Below are 26,992 nucleotides of genomic sequence, written 5' to 3'. Positions count from 1 at the left end.
CAAATAAATGTCTTGTTAAACTTAGTTAAAACAGTTTAAAGACAGCTGCACTGACACTCTTCAGTCAAGGTTCACTGTACTGGTAGAACAGCAGGGCTCATTGCTGGAAATGGAAGAAGTAGGAGGTCAAGAGATGGTGCCAGGAGATCCCTTTGGCCACTCACCAAACGTATGATTATAAGTCAGGATAATGTTGGAGGTCAAGGGAAGGCAAACCACTAATATGAATATGACAAATAGTAATAGTGGAGAGTGTGTCTGCCTCCCGAACACAAACTGGGAGCTGGTTTCCACAGGAGAGGAGCTTGATAGCTGAAGGCTCTGGCTCCCATCGTACCTTTAAAGACTCAAGGAACCACAAGTAACACTATATTCTGGGACTGCAATGCTCTAGTTGGGTTATAAGGTACTATGAGATCTTTAAAATAAGATTGTGACTGACCGTTATTCGCTTTGCAGGTCAGGAGAAGGATTTTAAATTATATTGTGTATTTTACCAGGAGCCAGTGCAGAGCAGCTAATACAGGAGTAATATGATCCTGTTACCTAGTTCTTGTCAATACACGTGCCGCAGCATTCTGGATCAATTTGAGAGTCTAATTCGGAATTCGGTCTCATAATAAGGAATTACAATAATCCAGGCTAAAAGTAAAAAATGCATGAATTAGTTTTTATGCATTGTTTATATTTTTGCAATGTTACGTAAATGAAAGAAGGCAGTCCTACAAGTATGTTTTATGTAGGAGTTGAGATAACTGTAAATCCTTAAGGTGGTGCTGCATGCCAGGGTTAGGCCATCCAGAGTAAATATACTGTATCTTTAGATAATGTGTTTTGGAGGTGTTTGGGGTAGGGATGTCACAATACCAGAAATGTAGCAGTCGATAGTTCAACAGATCATAATTCCCTCTCTAATATCTATTTTATATTGCCGTGAAAACATCTTCTTTAAACATCTGTAAACTTGAATAAGTGTCTCTCGCCAAAGTCTACAAGATAACATTTGAACCAATACACATTTTTACTTATTATAGCTTGAATGCACCTTAATATTACCTACAATACCGGTAGTAACACAGATTTGTGTTGTTCACAATGTAGCATTATTAGGAATAAATAAGCTGTGTCTCCTGGATGCATCCAAAGTCAGTTTACTGAATACTTTATGATAAAAAGTCAAGTGTGTGTATTGTGTGCGGAGCGATGTGTGAGAGATGTGGATGCAGCTCAGGGATAGCGGGAGCAGACGAGAAAAGCTGCGGTCTATGGCACACGGCCTGACTCGTGTGCTTTAGCAACCGATAAGCAGAATCTAAATTGAAATGTCTTACATATGGTACTTATGTTACCTACAATACCTGTGGTACTGTAGAAAAAGCAGTACCGTCATGTTTTCATAATTTTGGCATCGACTTGATACCAAAGTAACGGTTCTCGTGTCCTCCCTAGTTTTGGGACAATTCTATTCATTGCTGTTTTTACTGCAGTTGTGTATAAAACACAGGAAACCTCCGCTGTTTTGTAATCATAACGTAATACAAACGGTAATAGGCAATGGATAATAGATAATAGGTAATACTTCATATTAGCATTGCCGTCACCTGTGCTGTGACTTCCAATCTACAAAGTTGATTTATCACCTCAAGAATTATCAGAACTTAATTTAATGAAGAAATAGCATACAGGAACAAAACCTTTAATAGCCAAGTGAACACATCATACATATAGCTAATACTATTGTTGAACATTGCTACACCTCATGCCGGTGTCACCATTGTGCCGGGGTTCTGGTGTGACCAAATCTGGTTATTAACTAATATTAATGATAATTAATATTAATGAAACTATTAATATTCATAACATCATAAATAAGGGTTGATAATAACTAGCACTACAATTAAGTATTAGCTCATAATGATTCATTATTGTATTTAATATAATTACAAATGATATTAATTATTATGACTTAATTGACATTAAGTCACCTCAATGGGGGCGCCATCTCCTCATCATAATCTCTGAACTATATAGCTGGTTACTGTGGTCTCATAAAATATACTAAACAATGAATTAGGAAATCTGATTATTAATCAAATTAATAACTATAAACAAAATGACCATATCAATAGCTTGTAAAGGTTGACGGATTTTGGAGTGTGTGTGTGTGTGTGTGTATGTGTGTGTGTGTGTGTGTGTGTGTGTGTGAAAGAATGTCTGACCGTCTCTACGTGCTCTGTGTACGTGTGCACAAGCGTGTGTGGAAGACAAAAAACATATGAAGCGAGAGCTTTGAGTCCTTGTGTGTGTCAATATATATAAAGTTGAATTGACAGATTATTGTGAGATGGTAACGTGTATGATAATGGTGCCGGGTTAAGAAGAACCCCAAAATTAATGGGGGAAAAATGGAAGAAACCTCAGGGAGAGCAACTGAGGAGGGATCCCTCTCCCAGGACGGACAGACGTGCAATAGATGTCGTGTGTACAGGATAAACAACATAGTACAAATACAACATTTGACAGAAATTATGTTGTGTTGAAAAAAGAGAAAGTATGGATGAATCCAGGAAAATGTCAAAAAGGCTTCCCGGTGTGTCTGCCTCCCGAACACAAACTGGAAGCTGGTTCCACTGGAGAGGAGCTTGATAGCTGAAGGCTCTGGCTCCCATTGTACTCTTAGAGACTCTAGGACAGGGGTCGGGAACCTATGGCTCGCGAGCCATATATGGCTCTTTCGATGACGAGATATGGCTCGCAGACAATTTTGAGCTGACATTTTTAAACATGATTAACAAGTAATATATAATTATACTGTGTCATTTAGAGTAAAACATTTAGCAGCGGATTTTGTTTTAGTTCTCCCCTCTCCTTTCCTCCGCTCCGTCTCTGACTGTAACTGTGCGTGTGTGTATGTGTCTGTGCGTTTTGTGTGCGTGTCAGTGTGTGTAGGGGGCGGAGCCCTGCACTTTGCGAAACAGCAGAGGAGAAACTGCGCAAAGCAAGCAGTACACCAGCGGTGTCAAACTCCATCACAGAGAGGGCCAACATTAAGGCATTGTTTCGGGGGTGAAGCTTGGAAACTGCATCGCTCACAGAGTCACACTTTGCTTTGAGTGTGTCGTTACACTGGAGGTCAACCAGCTCCATTTGGATATTCACATGTGCTGTTTCCACGTCAACTGCAAACGGATTGCTGAGCAGTTCATGCGCAGTCGGGAACACAGCGGTGGAGATGTTTGTCAGTGTTTGGAAACACGTAGTGACCAAAGTTTCCTGCTGCATCAGAGTCTCCCACAGGCAGCTCGGCTTGGAAAGCTCTCACTGCATCATACATGTCCGTGATCACACGGCCCTGAAGCTGCAGGTTTAACAGTGAGATGCTTCGTTATGTCGCACAAACAGTCCAGCTCACATCCACACTTTTCGTCCCAGAGATCTGTGGTGAGCCATCGCACCGCCATGTTCAGAATGTATCTCCTCAGGAAAAGACTTACATTGACTCTTATAAAGTTTCCTGTCTGTGTTACGGTGCTTATTACATGTTCCATCTCCAGAGCATCCTGGTGCTCTTTTCATCACATCGCAGGCTCTGTCTGTCGTCAGACCCGTCAGTTTGTCCCGGGGCAGTTTAATTTCTAACACATTTAGATACTTCCTCAAATATGTATTTTCCCGTGGTTGTGCCATGCATTGATTTAATGACCAAAACCAGGGGGCCAGTTATGATAGACATGATATTTTCTCACGGCCGGATATAATTGTGGCCTTGAGTTTGACACCAGTTCAGTAGACACGGAAACGTGCACATAAATTAGATAAATAACATAAGCGGGGTTCCGTGGGGGGTTACAGACAATGGTAGGGGAAACACTGATAGCGCTTTTAGTACTCGGAGACGTGATATACTTAAAACTCAATTTTATTAAATATATGGCTCTCAAGGAAATACATATACATCTAAAAAAATATTTGGCTTTTATGGCTCTCCATGCCAAAAAGGTTCCCGACCCCTGCGCTAGGAACTACAAGTAACCCTGCAGTCTGTGAGCGCAATGCTCTAGTTCAGTGGTTCTTAAGGTGGGATCGATCAAACCCCAGGGGTTCGATGAGTCACTCTCAGGGGTTCGGCAGGGGTCTAGATTACAAATATTTAGTTACTTAGTAAAAATACCGCTTCCATTTGAATTAAATCCGCTGTTTTCCGGCTCTATTTCTCCGCTGTGTTGTCTGTTTCTCCAGCACTGTGTGTATTCGCTCAAAACAAAGGCGCTGTTTCGCGGGCTTCCGGGAGAGTCGTAAGTGAAGTTACCGTAATGAATCAATATTTGCTGTAAAGCGCAGAGTCTCAGCTTTCAGAAACCATTGAATAGCGCAAACCATGATGTAGTTACGGTAATCCAAAATTTCACTTGTGCAACGTGTCGCCGATGACACGTTTCAATCCCTTCATACTAACTATGTCGAGCAAAAAAAGAAAGTGGGTGGACGAATACGTACAATATGGATTCACGTGTATAAAGGAACGTGATGGAAGTCAGCGTTCTCAATGCCTGATTTGCAATGCCAAGTTGAGCAATTCTAGTCTAGCACCGGCAAAACTAAAGGAACACTTAATAAAGCTGCATGGAGATGGGAAATACAAGAACACAATGCTCGCTGAATTCAAGGTGAAGAGAGCCAGATTCGATGAAAAGGCTACTCTGCCTGTTCTCGGCTCTGTACCCATCGACAATCTTTAACGCAGCTGGTTTTTTTTACTTTAGTATAATCAATAATTGATAGATCTAATTAAAGTGGTTCTGTATGAAAATGAAGACATTCTCTTACTTCTCCTAGAGAAGTGGTGGTTGAAGAAAAGACAAAGAAAGACAAACAAGAAGACACAACTATTCTAAGATGAAGTAACTTTTAATGAGTCGGAATCATACACAGAGCCACCTTAAAAGTTCACTACATCTCAGCTTTTTAAAAAGACATTGTACAAGTTGTCAAATTATTCTAATACATAGTTATAAATGATAATATGGAGACAGATATACAACACGTTACCCAGAGAGAGAGCAGCAGAGAAAGACACTGACTTATTATTGAGTAATGATGGCTTTAACATATTCAGCTTAAATACTTTTTATGGGAAACATGATGCTTGAGAGAAAGAGGGGGAAGAAGGACAACTTGAGCAAGTCAGATTGAATAAATAGCATGGAAAAGAGAGAAAGAACATTGCTCCTGGAAAAACATAATAGTGTAAATGTGATGTAATGAGCCAACAGATGGAAAAATAAACTATTTATCCTCACCCTAAAGCCATTAGAATAAGTGAAGTATACAACTAAGACTCTCAATGCAAGCTTAAAGCTGTGATTGTACAGGATACATTTAGCAGCGTGATGAGTCTGTCTCGACTATTTGAGAGTTTGAAGGGTTTTGCACACAGATTTTGTCCTCCAGGAAGCTTACATATACTGACACAGCATGCCTATAGTGGTTTAAAAAAGTGTCCTGAGCGGCCGAACATATCTCAACTTCTGTAAACAGGAGAAATCAGAAAAACTGGACAGCATGACTCATGCTGGTTGTTCCTGGCCTGACTGCCTCATTTAAAGTCTGAATGTTGCTATTGATCGAACCTGGATACCTTTCAATTCCAACACTTTGTAACTTTCAGTGCCAAGGTTTTTGAAATGATTATGCTTTCACATGGCAATGCTTATGTGGTTAAGGTTGGGGAAATATAATGATTATGGTTTGAATGTTGGGGCTAGAATGTAGCGCCATACGATGCTACAAATGACGGCTCCTACCGAGCACCAAGTAGACCTAATTGGTAAAACCTGACTTCCTGGAGGACATTCAGAAAAGAAAATCACAGTGCGTGAAAGATGTAATGTACCAAATATGCCACTGATCCACCACATTTGTCTTTTTACATTCTAATCTGTTCCAACAGACTTTTTCAGCAATGTGAAAGACAATAAGCTGTGAGTTGTTGCACATAGGACCGAAGAGCTGCAGTAGCTTACACAAGTTTCCTGTGCCTGCTAAAATTCCATCTTCATAAATATATTCATACTTGTGGAATATAGCCATTTAACATGGTTACAGTTTAAGCAGAAAACAACCACTTACAATTATACTAGTAATGGTATCATACAGTAGTTCTTGAAAGGGCTAAGAAAGATAGGCTGGAAAAGTTCATCGAGGTTTGACACAAGCTGTAAGATAACTTTGGCCCTATTTTATCCTGACATTGGGGTTGTTATTTTTTACATGAATATGTAATTTTATAATAACAACCCAAGGCCGCACACAAAAGCATTGGAATCTGATGTACGCATACTATCTCCCCAGGCAGCACGGGTGTTTGCATCTGTTCAATTTTGATACATTTTTATCTCTTTTACAACTTTAAGGATTATTTTTTTCGGGGCCTTTTGCCTTTAATTGATAGGACAGCCGTAAAGACAACTGTAGGGAGGGGGAGAAAGAGGGGATGACATGCAGCAAAAGACCGCAAGTCGGACTCAAACTGAAACAGCTGCAGTAAGAACTCAGCCTCAGTACATGGGCCGCCCAGTCTACCAGGTGAGCTTCCGGGGCACCCTCAATTACAACTTTAATGCCAGGTCAAAATCTAAAGTTAAATTATTTTAGCACATAGGTGCTTTTGAGAAACTAGTTCTTAGACAACAACTTTAAATACATGACAGTTAAACAACAGTACACTAATTAGTATGACAGTGGCATACTAGATATCTGACAGCTATCAGACCATTAAACCTTTCTTAGTGTTTTCCCCCTGTGGCCTTGTGACCCGTTATTTACCTTTACACAGATGGCACATTAATACAGTTATGGCTATACTTTAGGACAATAATGCTGCATTTTACTTTTAAGTTGACTGATCTACAGTTTAGTATGGGTTTTGTGTGTCAAGCTAATGGACAGAGCGCTGCCTTTTGAGTCATTGAGTAAAGACAGATACAATTTTTACTGATTGTTATGGGCTCAGTGACCCAATGCTAAACTCAGTCTTTGCTCACTGACCCAAAATGTTTTGCTTTTGTCAGAATATCAAACCTATAGATCATGTTTAGCTAACAACCACATACCCTGATTTGTCATTCCTGGTGAAATTGGACCAATGGCCTTGTCCGGAAATGTTTCTCAGTCACCTGTATGGGAAAATCTAATGAGTAAGTTATGATGGAGACAGATAACTGGACGTTCAGTTGAGTGAGTCAGGCTAACTATATACAATATATCAGAAGTATCTCGCAGAGCTGCAAACACGTTTTTATTAAGCCTCTCAGAGTAAAAGTGTTTTTCTGATCATAATTAATCGCAAACCAGTGTTGCAAAACAAAATGGTTAAAAATGAACAATGTACAGTGTAAAACAAATAACAAGGTAGAAAGAAAGAAAGAAAGAAAGAAAGAAAGAAAGGGTCCCAAAATGGTCAAAATAAAATATGTTTATGTTTTATGTTTTATAAAATTGATAATTAAAACAGTTCAAAATTGTGGGAAATGTTGCTAGCTTGTAGATGGATTCAGAAAAGTTTGAAGATCAATTTATTTGTGTCTTTTGTGGAAGCTATGCTAGCAGTTTTCCCCTAATTCCACTCTTGATCCGAAATAGGCTTAACACACCATTGGTGGACACCAATCTTTTTTATCTGACTCAGAATGGTGAATGGCAAACAAAAGTAAATCCCATTGTTAATGATGTATTTGACTGGTTAGGGTTAGGGTTAGGAACTGGTAAAGAAAATCCCTGACCCTAGAACAATACTTGCACTCTGAGTAGGTTAATAAAACAATGGCCAATTAACTTTACATCTTTCCTCTACTGTCCTGACTTATACATTACAATCAAATGAACAACTAAAAAAACGATGAAATGATTAAAATGTAACTTTAGTTAAAATCTTGTTAAATGTTGAAAAGACATTGTATGACTAGATGAAGTAAATAATAACAGAAACTACAACTAGAAAGAAAGATTATCAAAATATCTATTGGCTTTCACTGAACCATGTAACAACACATCAAGAAGCTAAAAATAATCAAACTCGAGGAAAGGAAATAAGTTAACATGTCTCAAGACATAGAGATTTACAGTATATACATTATTTAAAAAAAGATTTTGTTCATTGACCGGTACCTCCTTCGTTATCCTTTAAGTTCAGGCTTTCTGTTGCCATACAGCTGTTGTAGCTCGATGACGTCAGAGTGGATCCAGGGATGTTACACTGCACAAAAATACTTATTTTAAGTAATTCTTGAAAGCTTAATTCCAGCCAAGTGTTTGTCTTTTAGTGGTGATCAGTTCTTTCCTACCCAGTGGCAGAATATTCCAATGGCTTTGGAGCATGGCAGAGGTCCACTCTTTGATTTAAAATAAAAATAAATAAAAAATATATAGAGTATGTATTCTTTTTAAAAAACAGAACATGTAACTTCACCTTGGGTTGTTCAACATTCTTGTCAAGCTGCAAAGGGTACAAAAAAGCTTTTTTTAAATTCATTTTTGCTTTGTCCTCCAGGGGTAAATCTTTTTCTTCATAATTTTCATAAATCTTATTCTGTTTTTGAGTTTTGTTTTTTTTCAATACATAGAGTGCTGAAAGTTTGTAAGAAAAACAAGAAAGGTTTACAGCAAGTGTACATTTTTTTAAGCAGGTAAACAAAATGTAAAAGTGCTCTTATTTTGAAAGACTACTTTTTTTTTTAGTTCCCAGTATTTAGAAAGAAGTAGGAGGCACTTAGGTCCATCTCTATGGCGACAGACAGTCACTCAGGCCACACTTCCAGGCTCAGGATTGGAAGGTCTGGTTGGGCTCTTGCAGAAGTGAACCGCTCAGTGGGGTAACAAGTGTCCAGGACTAGAAGGACTATCTTTGAAGGCTTTGGAGATGAAAGATTGAAGCGTGTTGACATTGGACTACCACTTAAGAACACAGTAGCTGCTGTGACATGTTGGATTTATGCGCAGTGTCCTTTCTTGTTGACCTATTTCCTCAATGTTTCAATGAACAGTGTTGAAAAATGAAATCTGAAAAATGTTCGTCAGAAGCAGACAACTGTCTCGCACTAAGTACGTCATTACATATAATTGTAACCCTAACAGATTTACTGAACAGACCTGTTAACACATTAAAACAGTGGAGTGTCATGAAGATTCTCCAGAATGTTTACCATACACACTTTCAAGTTCTACATGAGGGGCGTTGAGTGCAATCTGGCCAAGCCCAAGGCATGTACAATTATAGGCAAATAGTCAAACCTGTCTAAGATATCCTGGAACACATAAGCATCCACATTTGTATGTATGCAGGTTCTCCTTCTGAACTTCTATATTACACAGTGGAAGTCGAGGATGATTTACTGTGTGAGTACCGGGCAAAAGTACAAGCCAAATAAGGCTTAGCAATTATGATTGCTCTAACTTAGGGTTTGTGAAACCAAACTAAATTGAGTCAAACCAACCCATGCCTCACATACCAAGGGACAAAGATAAAAACCCATTAGGGTGAGGTCAATATAATCTAGGACAGGTTATTTGAAATATAGCCAAACTGAGCCATATTCTACCAGGCCAGGTCAGGCTTCATCAAGATAGAACCAAAGCTGCACTGATAGCATACGCTAGGAAATGATGGTACCTAAATGATTAGGATAACCAAACCGTACTAGACCAGTACAATCAGGTTAATCGAGTTCAGTCCAGTTTGATGCAATCCAATCTTCATAGTCAAGTCTTTTAGCTATGAGTTCATTTGAAAAGGAGCAAGACTGGACCTAACAAGCCCAGACCCAACCATTTAGGTAAGGTACAAGACATTTCCTTTGATTATTATTTGATGCAATGCAATGTAATCCAGTTCATTTCAATCTAGTTAACTATTCCACTTTAGTTTGTCCATTCCAATCCTTATATGCCAGACAGTTGGGTGCAAGGTACAGTCCATTCCTAATCCCAAATCTCATGTTTCCATTACAGACTGCTGTGAGTCCAGGCCAGGCTTCCGCTCCAAGGCAATTCATTTCTTTCCGATGCAGTGTACTTATTTCTATTCCAGTGAAGATCTAGTCCAAACTTAAATACATCCAGTTTCTTTCCCCTCGTATCAATTCCTATCCCAGTATGTCCAGATAGACCGGTGTGGCTTTCATCATAGTAAACAGCATTTTCTGAATGTCTTTAATGTTGAGGCGCTGTTGTGGCTCCCTCTGCCAGCAACCCAGCATCATATCGTAGACTTCCTTGGGACAGAGCCTGGCGCGCTCCAGTACCCTGCCCTGAGTAATGCACTCTATCACCTGGGAGGACAGAGAGACACACTGTTAAAAAAGACATAACATATTCCCTTGTTCATTTATACATTACATGTAAAGTGCAACACACATTGTCTGTTTCACAGAGTACTGCATCATTTGACAGGCAGGCATTGATATAAGTCGCACACACTGGACACGTCACACAGATATAAGAAGTAGTTTATATTTGCCTGCTATATTTCTGGAGAGTTCAAACGTATTGATGCTCGAAGACCAGCATGTCCAGAAACACTGACATCCAGGCATACATAAAAACAATGTAGCTATTTAAACCTTTTTAAATAAGATTGGAGACATGTTTAAGGATAGTGTGTTTTGGCATTTAAAGAGCTTAGTGAGCATGTTGGACTGAAGGGGAGGGATTTTTGGTGGTACCTCCACTTAAGAATTTGTTAGGGAGCCATAGCCATCAAACCAGGTGAAGGGGAAAATACGGTAAAATTATTTTTGAGTTGCATAAATCTGTTCAATCAGCCTCGGTGTATGAAGCATGAAAACTATTGCTATGGCGACGGCAGCTGATTTTTAGCGAATAAGAGAGAGAGGTGGGTGTGCCGACAGCAAACAGCTGTTGGTGAGACGAAGCAGAAGAGAAAACCTGTGGTCCATGGGGCACAGCTAAACTCGTGTCCTTTTGGAATTTATCAGCAGAATTTAAATTAAAAATTCTCAATGATTCCAAATCATAATTTTGGAGCCTGTTCTAATATGGAAACTTCAGAGCCTTTAGACATTTGGGCATCGAGGGAGAGAGGAAGAGGAGAGACATCCGCTTTACCAAAAAGGCCGATAGGGCTTCAAAAGTGGCTAGCCATCTGGACACAAGCTGGATCTGACCCCCCGAGGTAACACTAAGGAAAGGGACGCTGGGCTATCTGCATTTCTGTTTTTTGCTAATAACCTGGGTTCAGTTTACAAGTTTATTTTTATTTTACAGTATGTTTACAGCATGTTCATACTTCCCCAAAACCAAAAAGGTCATTATGAGGTCTAAGGGCATTTATCTAGACTGAGGCTTCCATTTGTCCAGAAGTAAAGAGATCACGTTGCCCTAAAGCTAAAATGCTGAATTAGAAATGATTGAAATCTCTTGTGAAAACATATCTTTACTCATGTGGACACATTATTTTGGTTCTTGAAATAGGTTTACCAAAATATTAGGTTCACAAAAGTAGTGTGAAAGTAAAAGTATTTTCTGTCTCTCTACTTTCATCATAGAGGGAGTGAGATAAAAAAAAAGACTAAATAAGGACTTCATACTACATATCAAGCTTCATGGGATGTGTGCAAATTCAAAATGAGCATTACAACTGTTATAAATATTTTGTCCTTCGTGATTTCCTGGGTTTCCTAGTTTCACACAACATGGAGACGGAAACGCACTCAATTACACACGGTAAGAGGCAGTGACTCTCTTTTCTCTGCCTTCCAGCTCGCTGTATGCGTCATGTACGATCTTGTGAGAAAAAGGACATGGAAGCGGTAATATCTCAGCCATATGTCTGGGCTGTATTATGGCAAAGATAGAAACATCGAGTAAACATGGTGTAAAAGTGCCGCCGTGTTTCTCTTCCTCAGAGGGTTAACAAAGTTATTTAGCTCTAGAATCCATAGTCCTATCCACGGTTGGTTTACAGCACTAAATAGACAGTGTGGTTGCTGTTGCACTTATATTCATCCATTATATTTATTAACAATTACATTATCTCAATGAGGGTACAGTAAAATGGCGTTGAGTGCAGTAAACTCACTGTATCATTCTGTGAGACTCGCTCAGTCTTCTGTTGCTCCCTGCTGTCATAGAGGATCTATTATTCTTTCCTCATAGTCAGCACTTCTTGCAAGAGCTTCATTTCCTCTTTGTTTTCCACTGCATTAAAAAACCTCACTGACACTTTCCACATGAAAATATCTTCTCTCAGACTGTTTGACCAGGTACTGAGTGTAAGAATAGAAATACAACTTAAACTGTTATTGCATTTAAAGTCATAATAATCCAAATGTTGCATTATAGTCAGATTCTTTGTCAAAACTATATAATATTAAAGAGACATGAGGTATAATAGACACTGGTGAACTGTGAAAAGCTTTTCCTTCTCTCTTTATGGTTAACAGACTCTCAGACATTAATCACATTTGTTTATTCAAAGGGCAGATTAGCAGAAACTACAAATTCAACATTCTGCAGATGACTGTACAGAATGGCTGTAAGGAGGAGCATGGATGAATCTGTTACAAAACGGCACTGGTCTACTGATCTCCAACAAATGGAGTTTATCTCTCTACCCATTGCCACACTTCACTCCTTCGTCTCCTGAATTTCACGCTGTTACTGTAACTAATCCGATAAAATTAAACATTGTTGTTCACTATCGTCCTCCAGGTCCTTTGAGGGAGTTTTTGAAATAATTGGACATTCTCTTATCTAACATCCCTGAAAATGGCCCTCCCCTCGTACTTCTCGGTGACTTCAACATCCAGTCCGGGAAGTCTACCGACTTACTGCTCATGCTGTCCTCTTTTCTCTCGCACTGTCTCCATCACCACCTACTCACAAAGCTGGCATCCACCTCCTTCTCATATTGACCAGACACTGCTCTACCTCAAACTTATCTGAAACCTGCTTCACATCTCTGATCACTTTGTTTTATATTAAAACTACAACATCAGGAGGATACGTCCCCTACTGACCCAGAAGGCAACACAGATTCTTGTCCAGGCTCTTATCATCTCACTGACTACTGCAACTCCCTCCTCGCTGGACTGCCTACATGTGCCATCCGACCTCTACAGCTCATCTAGAATGCAGCAGCCCGACTGGTCTTTAACCCAAGTTCTCCCACACTACACCTCTCCCTTCATTGGCTACCAGTGACATCCCAAATCTGCTTCAAGACTCTGATGCTGGCCTACCATGCTGTGAATGGATCAGCCCCTTCCTACATCAAGGCCATGGTCGAACCATACACCCTAGCTCGTTCACTTCGCTCTGCATCGGCTAATCGGCTCGCTGCTCCCTCATTGTGAGTGGGACCCAGATACCACTCAAATAAAACCGCCTGTTTGATATCATGGCTCCAAAATGGTGGAACTAAAACAAATTATTCTCACTTCTGTATGTAGCACCTACAATGGTTTGGCCTATTTGAAGCTCATGTACTTGCAAGATTCTTGCTGTTCTGAGTTAGGGTTCTCATGGTTGTTTGCACTGATTGTAAGTCGCTTTGGACAAAAGCATCAGCTAAATAAAATGTAATGTAAAGTAATAGTAATATTATGGATTGGAGTTGAGTTGTGTGCCTATGCTATCGTTCCAAATGTGAAGGTGGTGGCAGAAGCAGATCAGGATGTGTCTGGAGTGAAGGAGACTGTGGTAGATGATATGATATTAGTGATGCGCAGATACTGATATGATTAAGTGGATCAGGTACCAACCGTAACCATTCCACATGAAATAGACATTTAGTACAACATTTTGAATCTTGAATAGAAATAAGTTATTTTCAGGTGCTTATAATTCGGCCTTGTTTTTGTTTACTTTTAAACTACGGTCAAAGAAGATCAACAATTCTGTGTGGCTAAAAAGGAAATTTTATAATATATTATAATATTATTTCCATCCCCGACCAATGACTTTATGACAACTACCTGGCCTTTTTATTGTTCATTCCGGCCATGCCCCTTGATATTATTTAAATAACGGCTTTTGTATGATTATGATTATGGAGTCAAACTGGTTTGCTTGGGGGGGAAAAACAGCAAGAAGAATTACCTTGTCTGCTTTTGAAAAACTGTGTATGTGAAATTAATTGGCTGTGTCTTAAACATTTTAGCAGAGGCTATGAGTTCAATAATTAGTATGGCCCTCGAAGGATTTTGTAAAAATTGAAATGGCCCTTGATAGGAATAAGGTTTCCCCCCCCCCCTGTTTTATAGGCTCTGCTATGTTGTTAAAGCTGAGATTTGAAAAAAGAGCAAAGTCCTTGTATGTGTAAATGTACTTGGCAATAAACCAAATTCTGAATTGATTCTGACCAGTGTTCAGGCAACTTTGTGTGTTTTTAGACTTTTATTTTGCTGAGCAATAAAGTGCTGCTTGAAAAAAAACATGAAAGCATGAATGTTTTTCCCAGGATACACCATGAATAAAACTAATCTGAATTAATGTTAAAACACTAACGGTCTGGTCGGGACATGGACCAGCAGCAGCTTCACTCTGGCTGCTCGTAGCAGCAGAGCTAACATCTGAATCACTGCTGCTGATTCAGGCTGTGTGCCTTTTAAAAACGTGGATATTTTCGCTGAACGTTGGGGTCATTGGGGATTATTTTTATAATAACATAATATAAGAATTTAAATACAAAATTTATATAATCAATATGTAATTTAAATAATAAATACTAAGAATAATAATCATAATAATAATACAAACAGAATAATCATTTTATTTGATGGGGGCGGTAAGGGATCTGGATAATTGATAGGGGGGCGCTGGCCCGAAAAAAGGACCACTGACTTAGGTGAATCCAGGTATAAGACCTTGTCTTTCCTGATATCCCTCATGAAATAAAAACAAGGGGATTTAGAGTCAAAGAGTCAGACCGCATTATGAGGAAATCTTTAATATTTTGTTCTTTTAGTTTTCTCGTTTCTGTGCAGGCAAAGAATGATCACTTCTGTTATTGGATCAATATACAGCAGAAACCAGGGTGTGTTATCAGAACAGAACCGATGATGACTGCAAAGGATAGGCACCTCGAACAAATGGGATTATACAACATTGTGTGTTTCATACTCTAAAGAATTGATCCATTTGTCAGACTGATCTCTGTCACCAATGTCCAATGTTACGAGTCCCTTTTTATTTCCCCAGAGCACAAACAGATCTTAGTGAATCAGTATGGATTAAGGCTTGTTAATCAATACCTAGTGACTCAACTACCACCACCAGCCTGCTGAGCTTGCTGCCTTTCTGGTCCACCAAAAAGTGCCCACACACTGAAGTGCCAGGACTGTCCCTATACTCACTAATGGTAATGAAGTTCGGCCCCAGCTCACTTAAGGTGGATTGACTGAGCTGACTTTAAGGTCGACCAACTATTGTCATTTTAGTGACAAGCCACTCAGCAAATGTTTCACTGGAGAGAAAGGTCTCTGAGGGCTGACGCCGAGATCGTCACACACATGGACGGCAAGAGACTTTGTTTATGAACACATCTGTTAAAAAACATCTGTCAAAACTATATTCATCGTTGTCAATACATCTTTCATTTATAAAGAAATGAACTACATGTGTATGTGAAGTATTTTGCCAGTGTACACCAACTCTGCAGGACTCTGTAGCAACCTTCAGATTATGGGATGACATTAAATGAATTAATTGGCTATCAAATTTCTCTCTAAAGAGGGTGGTGCCCCAAGGTAATCTAACATTATGTTAAATTTTGCTTTTTTAATTAAACTTTCATGTTTAATAGCCAAAGTAGAGTGCAGGCATCCTACAACAAATTACATATACTTATATTAATCAAACATTTACCTTCATCACACAGGTTAATATTATTCTAACTGATATGAATGATGGCCAGACCTACAAAAATAACACCCACATTTTAATAAACTGGAACTTTCCTATAATCTAGTTCCTATTGGTAGATAATAAAAGTCCTGAATGACTTAATGCAGACTTATACCATACCTATATACAAGTAAGAGATAGTGTACCTCATTATTGGCGAGCTGGAACCACGGCTGTTTGCCGTAAGTGAAGATCTCCCACAGGATGACTCCGAAGCTCCACACGTCACTCTCTGTGGTGAACTTTCTGTACATAATGCTCTCTGGAGGCATCCAGCGGATAGGCAGCATGGTGTGACCTCCCACCTGAACACACACACACACACACACACACACACACACACACACACACACACACGTAAGGGAAAGAGGTTTTAAAGATGAACCTGAAAATGTGGATGATGAATATGTTACACATTATTAAGGGACACACATACGTTACTCAAATATCCATGCAGGTACTTGCTCATACAATGCCATTGTTTTGCAAATCTCAAGCAAATATTAAATATTGACAATTTCAGGTTTACAATATGGGATTGAATTTGGGATTTATAATGAAAAATCTAAATTTTTACTCTCTTGGTCCAAACATAAAATTACCCTGAATAGGAGGTATACAAGGAAAGATATAGTAATGTGATAATTAATATTATTTGTGGGCCAGTGTGATGTTGACACTGATTGGTCTATTGGAAGGTTAGAAAGAGACACATTTTTTCCTTTATTCTGTTCCTTTAGTTGGCCGTTGGTGTGTCTTTGATGTACCTCTTTTAATTCTACTTTACCTTATTTTAAACTAATTTCATGCACGCTTTCACGTTATTACTTGAATTTTTCTTCTTAGAAGGAGCCACTGCTGCCAGGTACGGAGATCTATGCCTCCCGCCAGAGCTTCGAATACAGGTTGAAGGCAGCAGCAAAGATCTGGGTCTGTTCTCAGTGGGCTGCTGGAGGCTCTGCTGGAGTCTGAGCCGAAGGAGTTTCTGTTGAACCTGCATGATTTTGTCTGATTTCGCCGGAATTGAACCCAATAGCAATGATGGCAAGAAGAATAACTACTTTTAAGTCTCCGGAAGATAAAAACATATACTGCAGTAATCAAAGTAATCGACTTATCGCCTTAAGTACCAAAGGCAAAGGTAAAGCAATGTTGTTTAGAAACCCCCAAACTGTGATTAGGGTTTAGGCAACCAAAACACTTTAGTTAAGAAAATATAATGGTGTTGGATTAATACAGAAACATGTCAAGGTTGACTTTTTTAACATTAAACCAGAACACCATGTTTCCCTAACCTTAACTATGAGTGCCTGAACGGAACTATATGAAGATATTGTAGAAAATTAAATTAGTTTATATCTTGCATTCAGTATGAACATTTTGTGACTTGACAGATACGTTCATTAAAAAACATTTCCTCAGTATGTTGGTTACGTTGAATACAGTACTGGAGCTTTGGGACAAACTTTACTCAGTTTGAGTAGAAATTTGACTTCAGATAATGAGCATTAGAGATCCCAATGAACTCATTAACTGTAAAACTGTGATGTTGTTTAAAATACATATGAACAACTAAAGGTTTTCTTTCTCTGATAGATGATTGTAGCCCATGATTGACATCACCCACAGTATTCAGAGTATCTGCTGCAGGTATGAATACAAGTTTACATGTGAAACACAGTGGCTCCACTGCACAGTGTGGGTGGAGAAAAAAGGGGTTTCATCTACTGGAGTAATAACACCTGTAATAAGTAATAAGTGGTAATCAAGTCTTAATAATCCACCAAGAACAGTAGCATCAGACCCAGGTCAATAAAGCATGTTCCATTCACTGTTTGTTTTTTTAGGCCAGGTCATATTGTGCATACATCTTAGATTTTGAGAAGTGTCATATAGGCGGGGTTCTGTACTCACTTGCTTACCTACGCCCACAAGCAAACGGCTAACATTAAAAAAAATACATTATTTTAAACTGCACATAAGGAAGGAATTACCAGTGAAGTGAACAACACTGGCTAGTAGCTACAAATGGATGGCACATGCACCCTGCAACATTTCATTATGAGTTTGTAAATATAAAACTGTACACTTAATAATGATAATAATGAACCATTAAAAACCCAATACAGCCTTCTCAGGTATAACCAGTGGCGGGCCGTGCATTTCACACCTAGACCTTCAGTGATGTCCTACACAGTCCTTCCTGAATTATTCCACCTCTTAATACCATCATTATGACGCCATGGCTGTAGAAACTATACATTTAGACAGAAACGCAGTATAACTGCGTATCACCTTAACATAGTCAAGTACAACAAAGTTATATTAATATTTAGGAAACATTTAGTTGTAAATAGCAGGCATTCCCAGCAGTACAATGTGCAGTGCCTCTCGGAGGCTGTGAGCCGGGGGTACCGCTCGTAGTTAGTGATTTGAAAGTGTCGGACAAACCCTTTTCCCGGCTGTGATAGGCTCGCTAGCGTCGGGGTTGGCCGTTTTCTTCTCACGATGTCTATCTTTTCTTGAAAAGTTTGTCTTGAAAATGGCGTTGTAATTATATCTGCGACCAAATTGATCTCTTGTCCTCCTTCAGCCATTGTGGGTTGAACAAAAACAGCTTGTAGAAATCGACACAAATTAGCTCGTTCAAGTTTGCTAGCTCTGCATAGCTCTGTCTCTCAATAGTGCGTATCCAATCAAAAGATGTGCATGTACTGACGTTATCGTATGCCTGCTAGCTGGCCCCGGTGTCGCCAACTCGAAATCTGATTGGTCAACACCACAGTTTTGTTTCCGTTCACTTTAAGCTACAGGCGCCCGCACTGTTGATTCTGAAGGCCTAAGGGCAGATTTCTTGGACCCTGGCAACACATTATGGCTGAAATATGATTGGATAAAAGCTCTAACATAAAGGCCAGCCCTCCAAATCTTGATCTGAGGCTGGAAGCAGCGCAACCAAGAGGAAAGCTATGAAATGAAGAGAATAGACTATGAGGAATAATTTAATACATATTTGTGGAAAAAATATATAAAAATTAAATTTATATTCTGATGATGTTTAGACCAGCAGAGAAGGCCTTGCTGGCCCTGACGGCCCACCACTGGTTATAACACATGGCAGTCACCTCCTGTGGATTCTGTCATTGGGTGGATTTGTCCTTTAATCACACATGACTAATGGTGAGAATATGAGAAGACGTTCAACTCAGAATGTCTTGTCTATTGTACAACCATATGTAGATCAGACAGTGAGTGAATCATTATTGATCTTCTCTCGTCTGCTCTCCGACTGCTGTGAAATCTAAAAAGCAGCATGACTAATTTAGTCAAATATGTGCCTCCTAATCAAGACTCACATAATGAATGACCTCCAGTGTGTCGCTGACTAATCGTCCTTCCCGAACATCACCCCTCCCCTCCTTCCTCCTCTTATTCACCTGATCATCTTGCCCTGTCATCCTTTACCCATTTCTCCATCATGAATTAGTCATTTCTTTAATATTGCATATGCACTAATACAACTTTAAATGAATCTCTTATTAGTGCTCATTACCACGTCTAAGCCTTTTCTCTCTAATCATTAACATTCACTGTCTTGAATACTTTTAAAATTGTATAAGATATATATATGTATATATATATATATATATATATATATATATATATATATATATATTTATCTTCATTTAATACAATTCCTTTAAAAAATGTATATATACCTTGCCTTAATGCCTTAATGTTGGCCCTCTCTGTGATTGAGTTTGACACCCCTGGTCTACTGCTTGCTTTGCGCAGTTTCTCCTCTGCTGTTTCGAAAAGTGCAGGGCTCCGCCCCCTACACACACTGACACGCACACAAAACGCACAGACACATACACACACGCACACAGTTACAGTCAGAGACGGAGCGGAGGAAAGGAGAGGGGAGAACTAAAACAAAATCCGCTGCTAAATGTTTTACTCTAAATGACACAGTATAATTATATATTACTTGTTAATCATGTTTAAAAATGTCAGCTCAAAATTGTCTGCGAGCCATATCTCGTCATCGAAAGAGCCATAGGTTCCCGACCCCTGTCTTAGATGTTATTAACAACCTTAAAGCTACAGTACCTAATGGGAAATCTGATTTCCTCTGCACTTACCTGAACAGGTGCCCTATTCTTGCACCATCAGTGGCTTTTGGACTTTATAGTAAACAGTTTGACAGTGTAACACTAAGTTACTATGGCAGGGGTCGGGAACCTTTTTGGCTGGGAGAGCCATAAAAGCCAAATATTTGTTTATGTATTTCCTTGAGAGCCAAATATTTAATACATTTGAACGCAACTTTATGCGTGCATTTTTTTAAGAATAACACGTCTCCGAGTGCTAATAGCGGTATCAGTGTTGCATTGAACACGTGCTCTTTTATTAAATAAACTAAACGCTTACGTTATTTATCTCATATTTCAGTGTTTACTGCACGGGTGTCAAACTCAAGGCAATTATGACCTATTTAACCTCTTATGTCTGTTGTTGGTGTTGTTTTTGTTGTTGTCCTGAATTTTAGCGCCTTGAGATTACAAATACAATTTATTATTATTATTATTATTATTATTATTATTATTATTATTATTATTATTATTATTATTATTATTATTATTATATCCGGCCCGCGAGAAAATATCATATGTCTGTCATACCTGGCCCGCCGGTTTTGGTAATTGCATCAATGCATGGCACAACCACGGGAAAAGACATTTGTGGAAGTATCTAAATGTGTGAATGAAATGAAAGTTTTTGGAAAGCAAAGGGAAACACAGCACAGATCTCTGGGACGATGTGAGCTGGACTGTTTGTGCGACATAACGAAGCATCTCACTGTTAAACCTGCAGCTTCAGGGCCGTGTGATCACGGACATGTGTGATGACGAGCTGCCTGTGAGAGACTCTGATGCAGAAGGAAACTTTGGTCACTACGTGTTTCCAAACACTGACAAACATCTGCACCGCTGTGTTCCCGACAGCATTCTGCTGACCAACTGAGAGCATTTGCCGACTTTGCTGCTAAGAAATTAAAATTGAACTGCTTAGCAATCCGTCTGCAGTTGACTTAAATATGTTCTATATCTTTTTGCACTTTATGTGTACCCTGTTCAATAAATGTGGACCGTGTTTGGCCCTCGACGTAGTCCCAGTTTTTAATGTTGGCCCTCTCTGTGAATGAGTTTGACCCCCGGTCTACTGCTTGCTTTGCGCAGTTTCTCCTCAGCTGTTTCGCGAAGGGCAGGGCTCCGCCCCCTACACACACACACACACACACACACGTGTGTGCGCTGTGCAGTCAGAGACAGAGCGGAGGAAAGGAGAGGGGAGAACTAAAAACAAATCCTCTGCTAAATGTTTTACTTTAAAATGACACAATATAATTGTTTATTACTTGTTAATCATGTTAAAAAATGTCAGCTCAGAATTGTCTGCGAGCCATATCGCGTCATCAAAAGAGCCATATATGGCTCGCGAGCCATAGGTTCCCGACCCCTGTACTATGGTGTGCAAATGACCAGCTGCTCCTTGTTGAATCTCCAGCCGATTTCCATTCCCCATGTGATAATATGCAAAATGAAGACTTATTGCTTGTACATTTTAATGTGAATCTGACCGCTTCACTTTGGATAATTAGAACAAAAGTGAGTTGGTAAATTAGTATTTTGTAGCCAATGCCTTTTTTTGCCGCAGTAATAGTATTATTTTTTCCTTTAGGGGGTATTAAAAAGGTGCTAAAAATCAATACATTTGTAGTGTGCAAAAAAAAAAAGTGCAGAAACCTTCCTTTATGCTACACAAGGAAAACAAAAAGGAAGGAAGCAGCCCGTAGTCTGGTGGTACAACAGCAGATACATCCTCTCTATATGAAGTTTCATCGTTGTTTGAAATACGACTGATGATGGTAGTGTCACAAAACTTTGTGGATATAATGGATCACCTTTTTCATTAAAATTAAGAAACAGAGTCTCAGCTGGTTGTACACAAACATGTCAGTCAGCCTGTGAAAACAGTTGTAAAATGTCTCCTGAGGCTCTGGAGGATCTTTGTCAAGTAAAGAAACCAACATGCTGATGTCATCTGGGTTATCTCAGAAAGCCTGCCGTTACTGGACGTGTGGCGTTTGAAAGTCAGGTCTTATGAGAGCCCAGGCATTTCTCAGTCAGCATTCTTGTCTGTATTTCACACACAGCTCAAATACAACCCAGTACAGTCCAAAGGACCAGAGAGGTTCAAGCTCCAGCCTCGCCTTATCTGAATTTTGGAGACGAATATTCCAGCATGCATTTCATCATCAACCAGCAGAATTTGAAGTGGACTCACAACTGTTATAATTTAGAACCCACAATTGATATCATGTCTCCAAATATAGATATACTGTGAATTTTTTTTAGGTGAGACATCACACCTCGTTTTAATGCTGTGGCAGCGCTAGAGAAAGGTCTGCTTGAACCAGCCATAATTCTGGGAAAACTACTTTGGCTTCTTTGTATTATTTTGTATCCACTCGCCTTATTCTTGGCTGGCGCTAAGTACAGGATGCAGCGATGGTGCCATTGTAAAAACTGAAATAGTGGAAAGGAAGGAGAATGCCTTCTGAAATAGGCGACCAATGGCAGGCTTATAGCCACAGTCTACATCCTGTGAGTCAGGTGAGACATTAACCATCTAGATTTGAACAGGTTGTTGATGTATCTAAATAATGTCTACTTAAACATTAGCTTTGTAGGCTTTTGGCTCCTTATATTTACAGATATCAGAACACTTCAATAAACATTAATAAAACACGTATACATACAAATGAACTGTGGCAGTATAGTGTATGACATACAATTTATATATATACATATAAATTATCTGTTGTCTTCATCTCATGGTCAACTCAATTGAAGCTAGTTAAGCAGACCCTTGAGTTGAGTTAACGTACAGTTATGTTGAAGTGTATCTGAGGCTAGTGAGAACACTGTTGTTTCCAAATGCAAATTCTGAATTAATTTGTCATTGTCAAGAGCATTTTTCTCCTGCAGTTCCGTCACAGAAAACTATTGGATAAACTGTATTCTAGAGTTGATACGATGAAGTTGATTATTAATTAATTTAGCTGAAGTATTATTAATTTAAGCCATTTATTAAGTCAAAATGTTGACTAAAACTATTAAAATAGAAATACAAGTATTGGTAAAGCATCACAATTGAGTCCAATATTCTAAACTGAGCTGCAAGAAGGGTAGAAAGGCTGCAGCTTTAGTCCTCTTACATTGTAAAGGCTGGGAACTGGGACAGAGGTGTGCACTATGTCTGACCCTGAAGTCCTGGATGACTCGGATAATTCAAAGTATTGCTCAACTGCAATCTGCTCAGTCTGAGCTGCAGACAGAGTTTCCAGAGTTCTATTTGACTACAGGCAAAACAATCTTCACAGTGAGGAGAATCACTGTAGCAAAATCATATCCTCCGTCACTTTGGCTGTCTGAGCCTGAATTGAAGACAGCAGATGCATGTTAATCAGCCGGAGTACAACTGGGAGGATATGTGTGTCTGCGCAGTTTGTGGAATGTTTTTGGCTCACTTACCAAGACATGAACTAGATAAAGAAATGCCAATAAAACAGGAAAATAAGTTATTTAAGCTCTATTTCTCAAGGAGCCGAAGTCAACAATGGATAGGTCAGCAGAACAACTTTAACACCTTCTTTTAACTGTGACCATGATCGTATCATAACCACAACCAAGTGATTATCATTGTTACCATGACAACAAGGTCACTGAATCTTAACAAAGTAGTACTTTTAACCTAAAGCTGTATATGTTTATTTTCGTTAACCTTTCTACCAGACTCCTCCGAACCGACAGTGACACAATAATTATATACAAGCATACAACATTATGTTGCATTAAAGTGAAGGTGAGTGCACATGAGCAATATAAACAAGGGAGAATTAAACCAGTTCACTGCTGATACATAAGGGTTCAAATTAAAAATCAGTCAGCCTTTTCTGCTGTCTACCAGCAGCCCTGCTGAGATGTTGGAGCCATTAAAAAGAAAACAGTCCACTGAAGCTACTTAGGAGGATGGGACTCAATGGAGTCATTGACATTTAATCCCAAATACAAATTATTTCCCACTTTGCCAATTACAGTGCTGAGGGAGTCTCCTGAAAATCCCCATGAGCCACTGTTGCCATCATCTATGAAGACAAACCCCTTCTACACAAGCAGGAAATGTACAGCCAGGCTCCTGCATTTTCTCCATCTGGGACCAACATCTCGTTAGGGGTCCAAGGCTCATTAAAACATTACCAATTCCTAAGAAGACAGCTGCAGGCTAAATTATTTAGCAAAGCTATACAGTTACTCAAGCCTATTAGTAGTCCATCCTCTATCTGTCCACTCCCGACATTTTGAGAGCAAAACCTCCTCCACTGTTAATGTAGTGGCATCTCACTTGAAAACGCCATAAAGGATTTTTGACCAGCTTTTGATTAAAAGATATGTCCAGGTGATCCCGTAGGACTACTGATATAGCTGTCGGAATTTGTATATGTTTTAATGAATTTTAGTACAGTTTTAATATACAGGGGTCTCTTCATCTGCACACCACCACTGCACTGTTATCAGCTGCTCAAACAATACATTTCAACTTTTGACATTTCTTTTGTTACAGGGTCATTCAAATTAAAAGGGTGCATCATTTTCATGTAATCATGCATCAGTATTTGTCCACCAAATTCCCAAGCAATGTGCCTTTTTTATTTGTCACATCTGGTATGTAAGGGATAATGCTCCACATATTGTGTGTTCCATGACTGTAATGGATTACACAGGGGCTAAGCAGTTTGCCTTGTCGGGTGGTTCTTAGTCCCTCATCATCCATTACAGTCATGGAATGTGCAAACTGCTTTTACTGTACCATGGCCACTTGCCAACAAAATGCCATATTTAAACAAATTGTAAAATCAAATAAAATCAAAGTGGGCTTTACAGACTGTACACCATATGACACCCTCTGTCCTTAGACCCTCGCACCGCCGCACAAGACAAAACTTCCTAAAAGAAACCCCACATTTAAAGGGGGAAAATGGAAGAAACCTCAGGGAGAGCAACTGAGGAGGATCCCTCTACCAGGACGGAGAGACATGCATTAGATGTTGTGTTTACAGGATAAACAACGTAGTAAAAATACAACATCTATGTGACAGGAATGATGTTGTGGTCAAATGTTTAAAAAAATAGAGACCGTTTTGCCAACGGTCCATTTGCCACTTCCTTATCCCTACTTCTGGGACCACAACCGTCTTCAAACTCAATCTTCATTTTGATCTTAACTGCACACCTGTAAAGTTTTATATTATTTTATTTTATTTATCTTGCACGCTTGTGTCGATATCGTTGTGACATCATCATCTAATCTAATGCACACATTCAGTAGGGGATCAAACGGCCAATCTTCCGGCCACAGCCGCTGTAAACAGTCCATTAGAAGAGCAAAAGAGGTACAGCACATTGGTTGGAATGCAACTTGGAATCCATTGGCTATCGATGGATGATGCTTTAGCTTTTCATTAGCTAAGAAATAAACTGTAAACTGGCTACTGAGGACGCCGTCTCTCAAGTCGCTTAAGACTCTTCAGTTGATCCAAAATGCAGCGGCACGTGTATTGACAAGAATAAGGAAACGGGATCATATTACTCCTGTATTAGCTGCTCTGCACGGGCTCCCGGTAAAATACAGAATAGAATTCAAAATCCTTCTCCTGACTTACAAAGCAATTAATGGTCAGGCTCCAGCATATCTTAAAGATCTCATAGTATCTTATAAACCAACTAGAGCATTGCGCTCCCAGACTGCAGAGCCTTCAGCTATCAAGCTCCTGTCCAGTGGAACCAGCTTCCAGTTTGTGTTCGGGAGGCAGACACCCTCTCCACATTTAAGAGTAGGCTAAAGACTTTCCTTTTTGATAAAGCTTATAGTTAGGGCTGGCTCAGGTTTGCCCTGGATCAGCCCCTAGTTATGCTGCTATAGGCTTAGACTGCCGGGGGACACCTCCCTGCTCTCTTCCTTCTCTTCCTCTCTCCTCCCCTCCCTCTCTTCTTCTCCCTCTCTATCTGTATGCATTTATGTAAATGTATGTTACTAACTCATCATCCAAGGTATCACCCCGGAGTTTCTGTGTCTCATGTGGCAGGTTGCCACTGATAAAGTTTACGTCAGGATCAGGAATTGTGGCTGCGCCTGCTACCCTGGTCCTGCTGGACACAGGGAAGCCTTTTTGACATTTTCCTGGATTCATCCAAACTTTCAACATCATTTTCTGTCAAATGTTGTATTTGTACTATGTTGTTTATCCTGTACACACGACATCTATTGCACGTCTGTCCGTCCTGGGAGAGGGATCCCTCCTCAGTTGCTCTCCCTGAGGTTTCTTCCATTTTTCCCCTTTTAATTGTGGGGTTTCTTTTGGGAAGTTTTTCCTTGTGCGATGCGAGGGTCTAAGGACAGAGGGTGTCATAAACTGTACAGTCAGTGTAAAGCACACTGAGACAAATGTATAATTTGTGATATTGGGCTATACAAATACATTTGATTTGATTTGAACTCCAACTCCGTTGTCGCATTTCAAGTTGCTAATCGGACTGTGACCGGTGCACAGAAAAGGATGTCTTGGGCCGAATATCAGTTATCCGTATATCCGTTATCCGTATATCCACTGGCTAGACCGGAACCCCAGAAATATTGCCCGTTGGCCCCAGAGGCTAAATCCTTGTCAGACAGATAGAAGATGAGTTCCGAGATTAATTTAAACATTGTTTTAAACGAGTGAAAAAAAGCTACAAAAGCATAACATGTCTGTTGTTTGCGTGGGCAACCAGGAAAAAAAATCTATCACATCAAATTGAAGAATTGAGAATAGGTCTTTCTTGCGCTGGTAACATTACCAGCTTCACCACAACTAACATAATGTTGAAAGTCCTCTGTCATGATCGTGATTTTCTGCATCCTGTTTCATTTTGAATGTTCACTCCCCCGTGTATTATGTCTTGTT

General features: G+C 39.5%; 1 protein-coding gene across 4 annotated transcripts in view; it reads right to left on the bottom strand.

Moving 5' to 3' along the window:
* Positions 1-4,889: 4,889 nt before the first annotated feature.
* LOC115009608 (NT-3 growth factor receptor-like) overlaps positions 4,890-26,992 on the bottom strand; it is a 162,135-nt gene continuing 140,032 nt past the window's right edge. For all 4 annotated transcript variants that reach the window (XM_029433728.1, XM_029433731.1, XM_029433729.1 and 1 more), the window contains 2 exons: positions 16,068-16,226; positions 4,890-10,325 (listed from right to left, as the gene is read on the bottom strand). In XM_029433728.1, the coding sequence (XP_029289588.1) occupies positions 10,140-10,325; positions 16,068-16,226 (345 nt within the window). In that variant the 3' untranslated portion in view covers positions 4,890-10,139. The remainder of the gene's footprint in view (positions 10,326-16,067; positions 16,227-26,992) is intronic.

The sequence above is a fragment of the Cottoperca gobio genome, chromosome 6 (genome assembly GCF_900634415.1).
Source record: "Cottoperca gobio chromosome 6, fCotGob3.1, whole genome shotgun sequence".
In the NCBI taxonomy this organism is placed as follows: Eukaryota; Metazoa; Chordata; class Actinopteri; order Perciformes; family Bovichtidae; genus Cottoperca; species Cottoperca gobio.
This window is presented reverse-complemented; position numbering and strand designations above follow the sequence as displayed.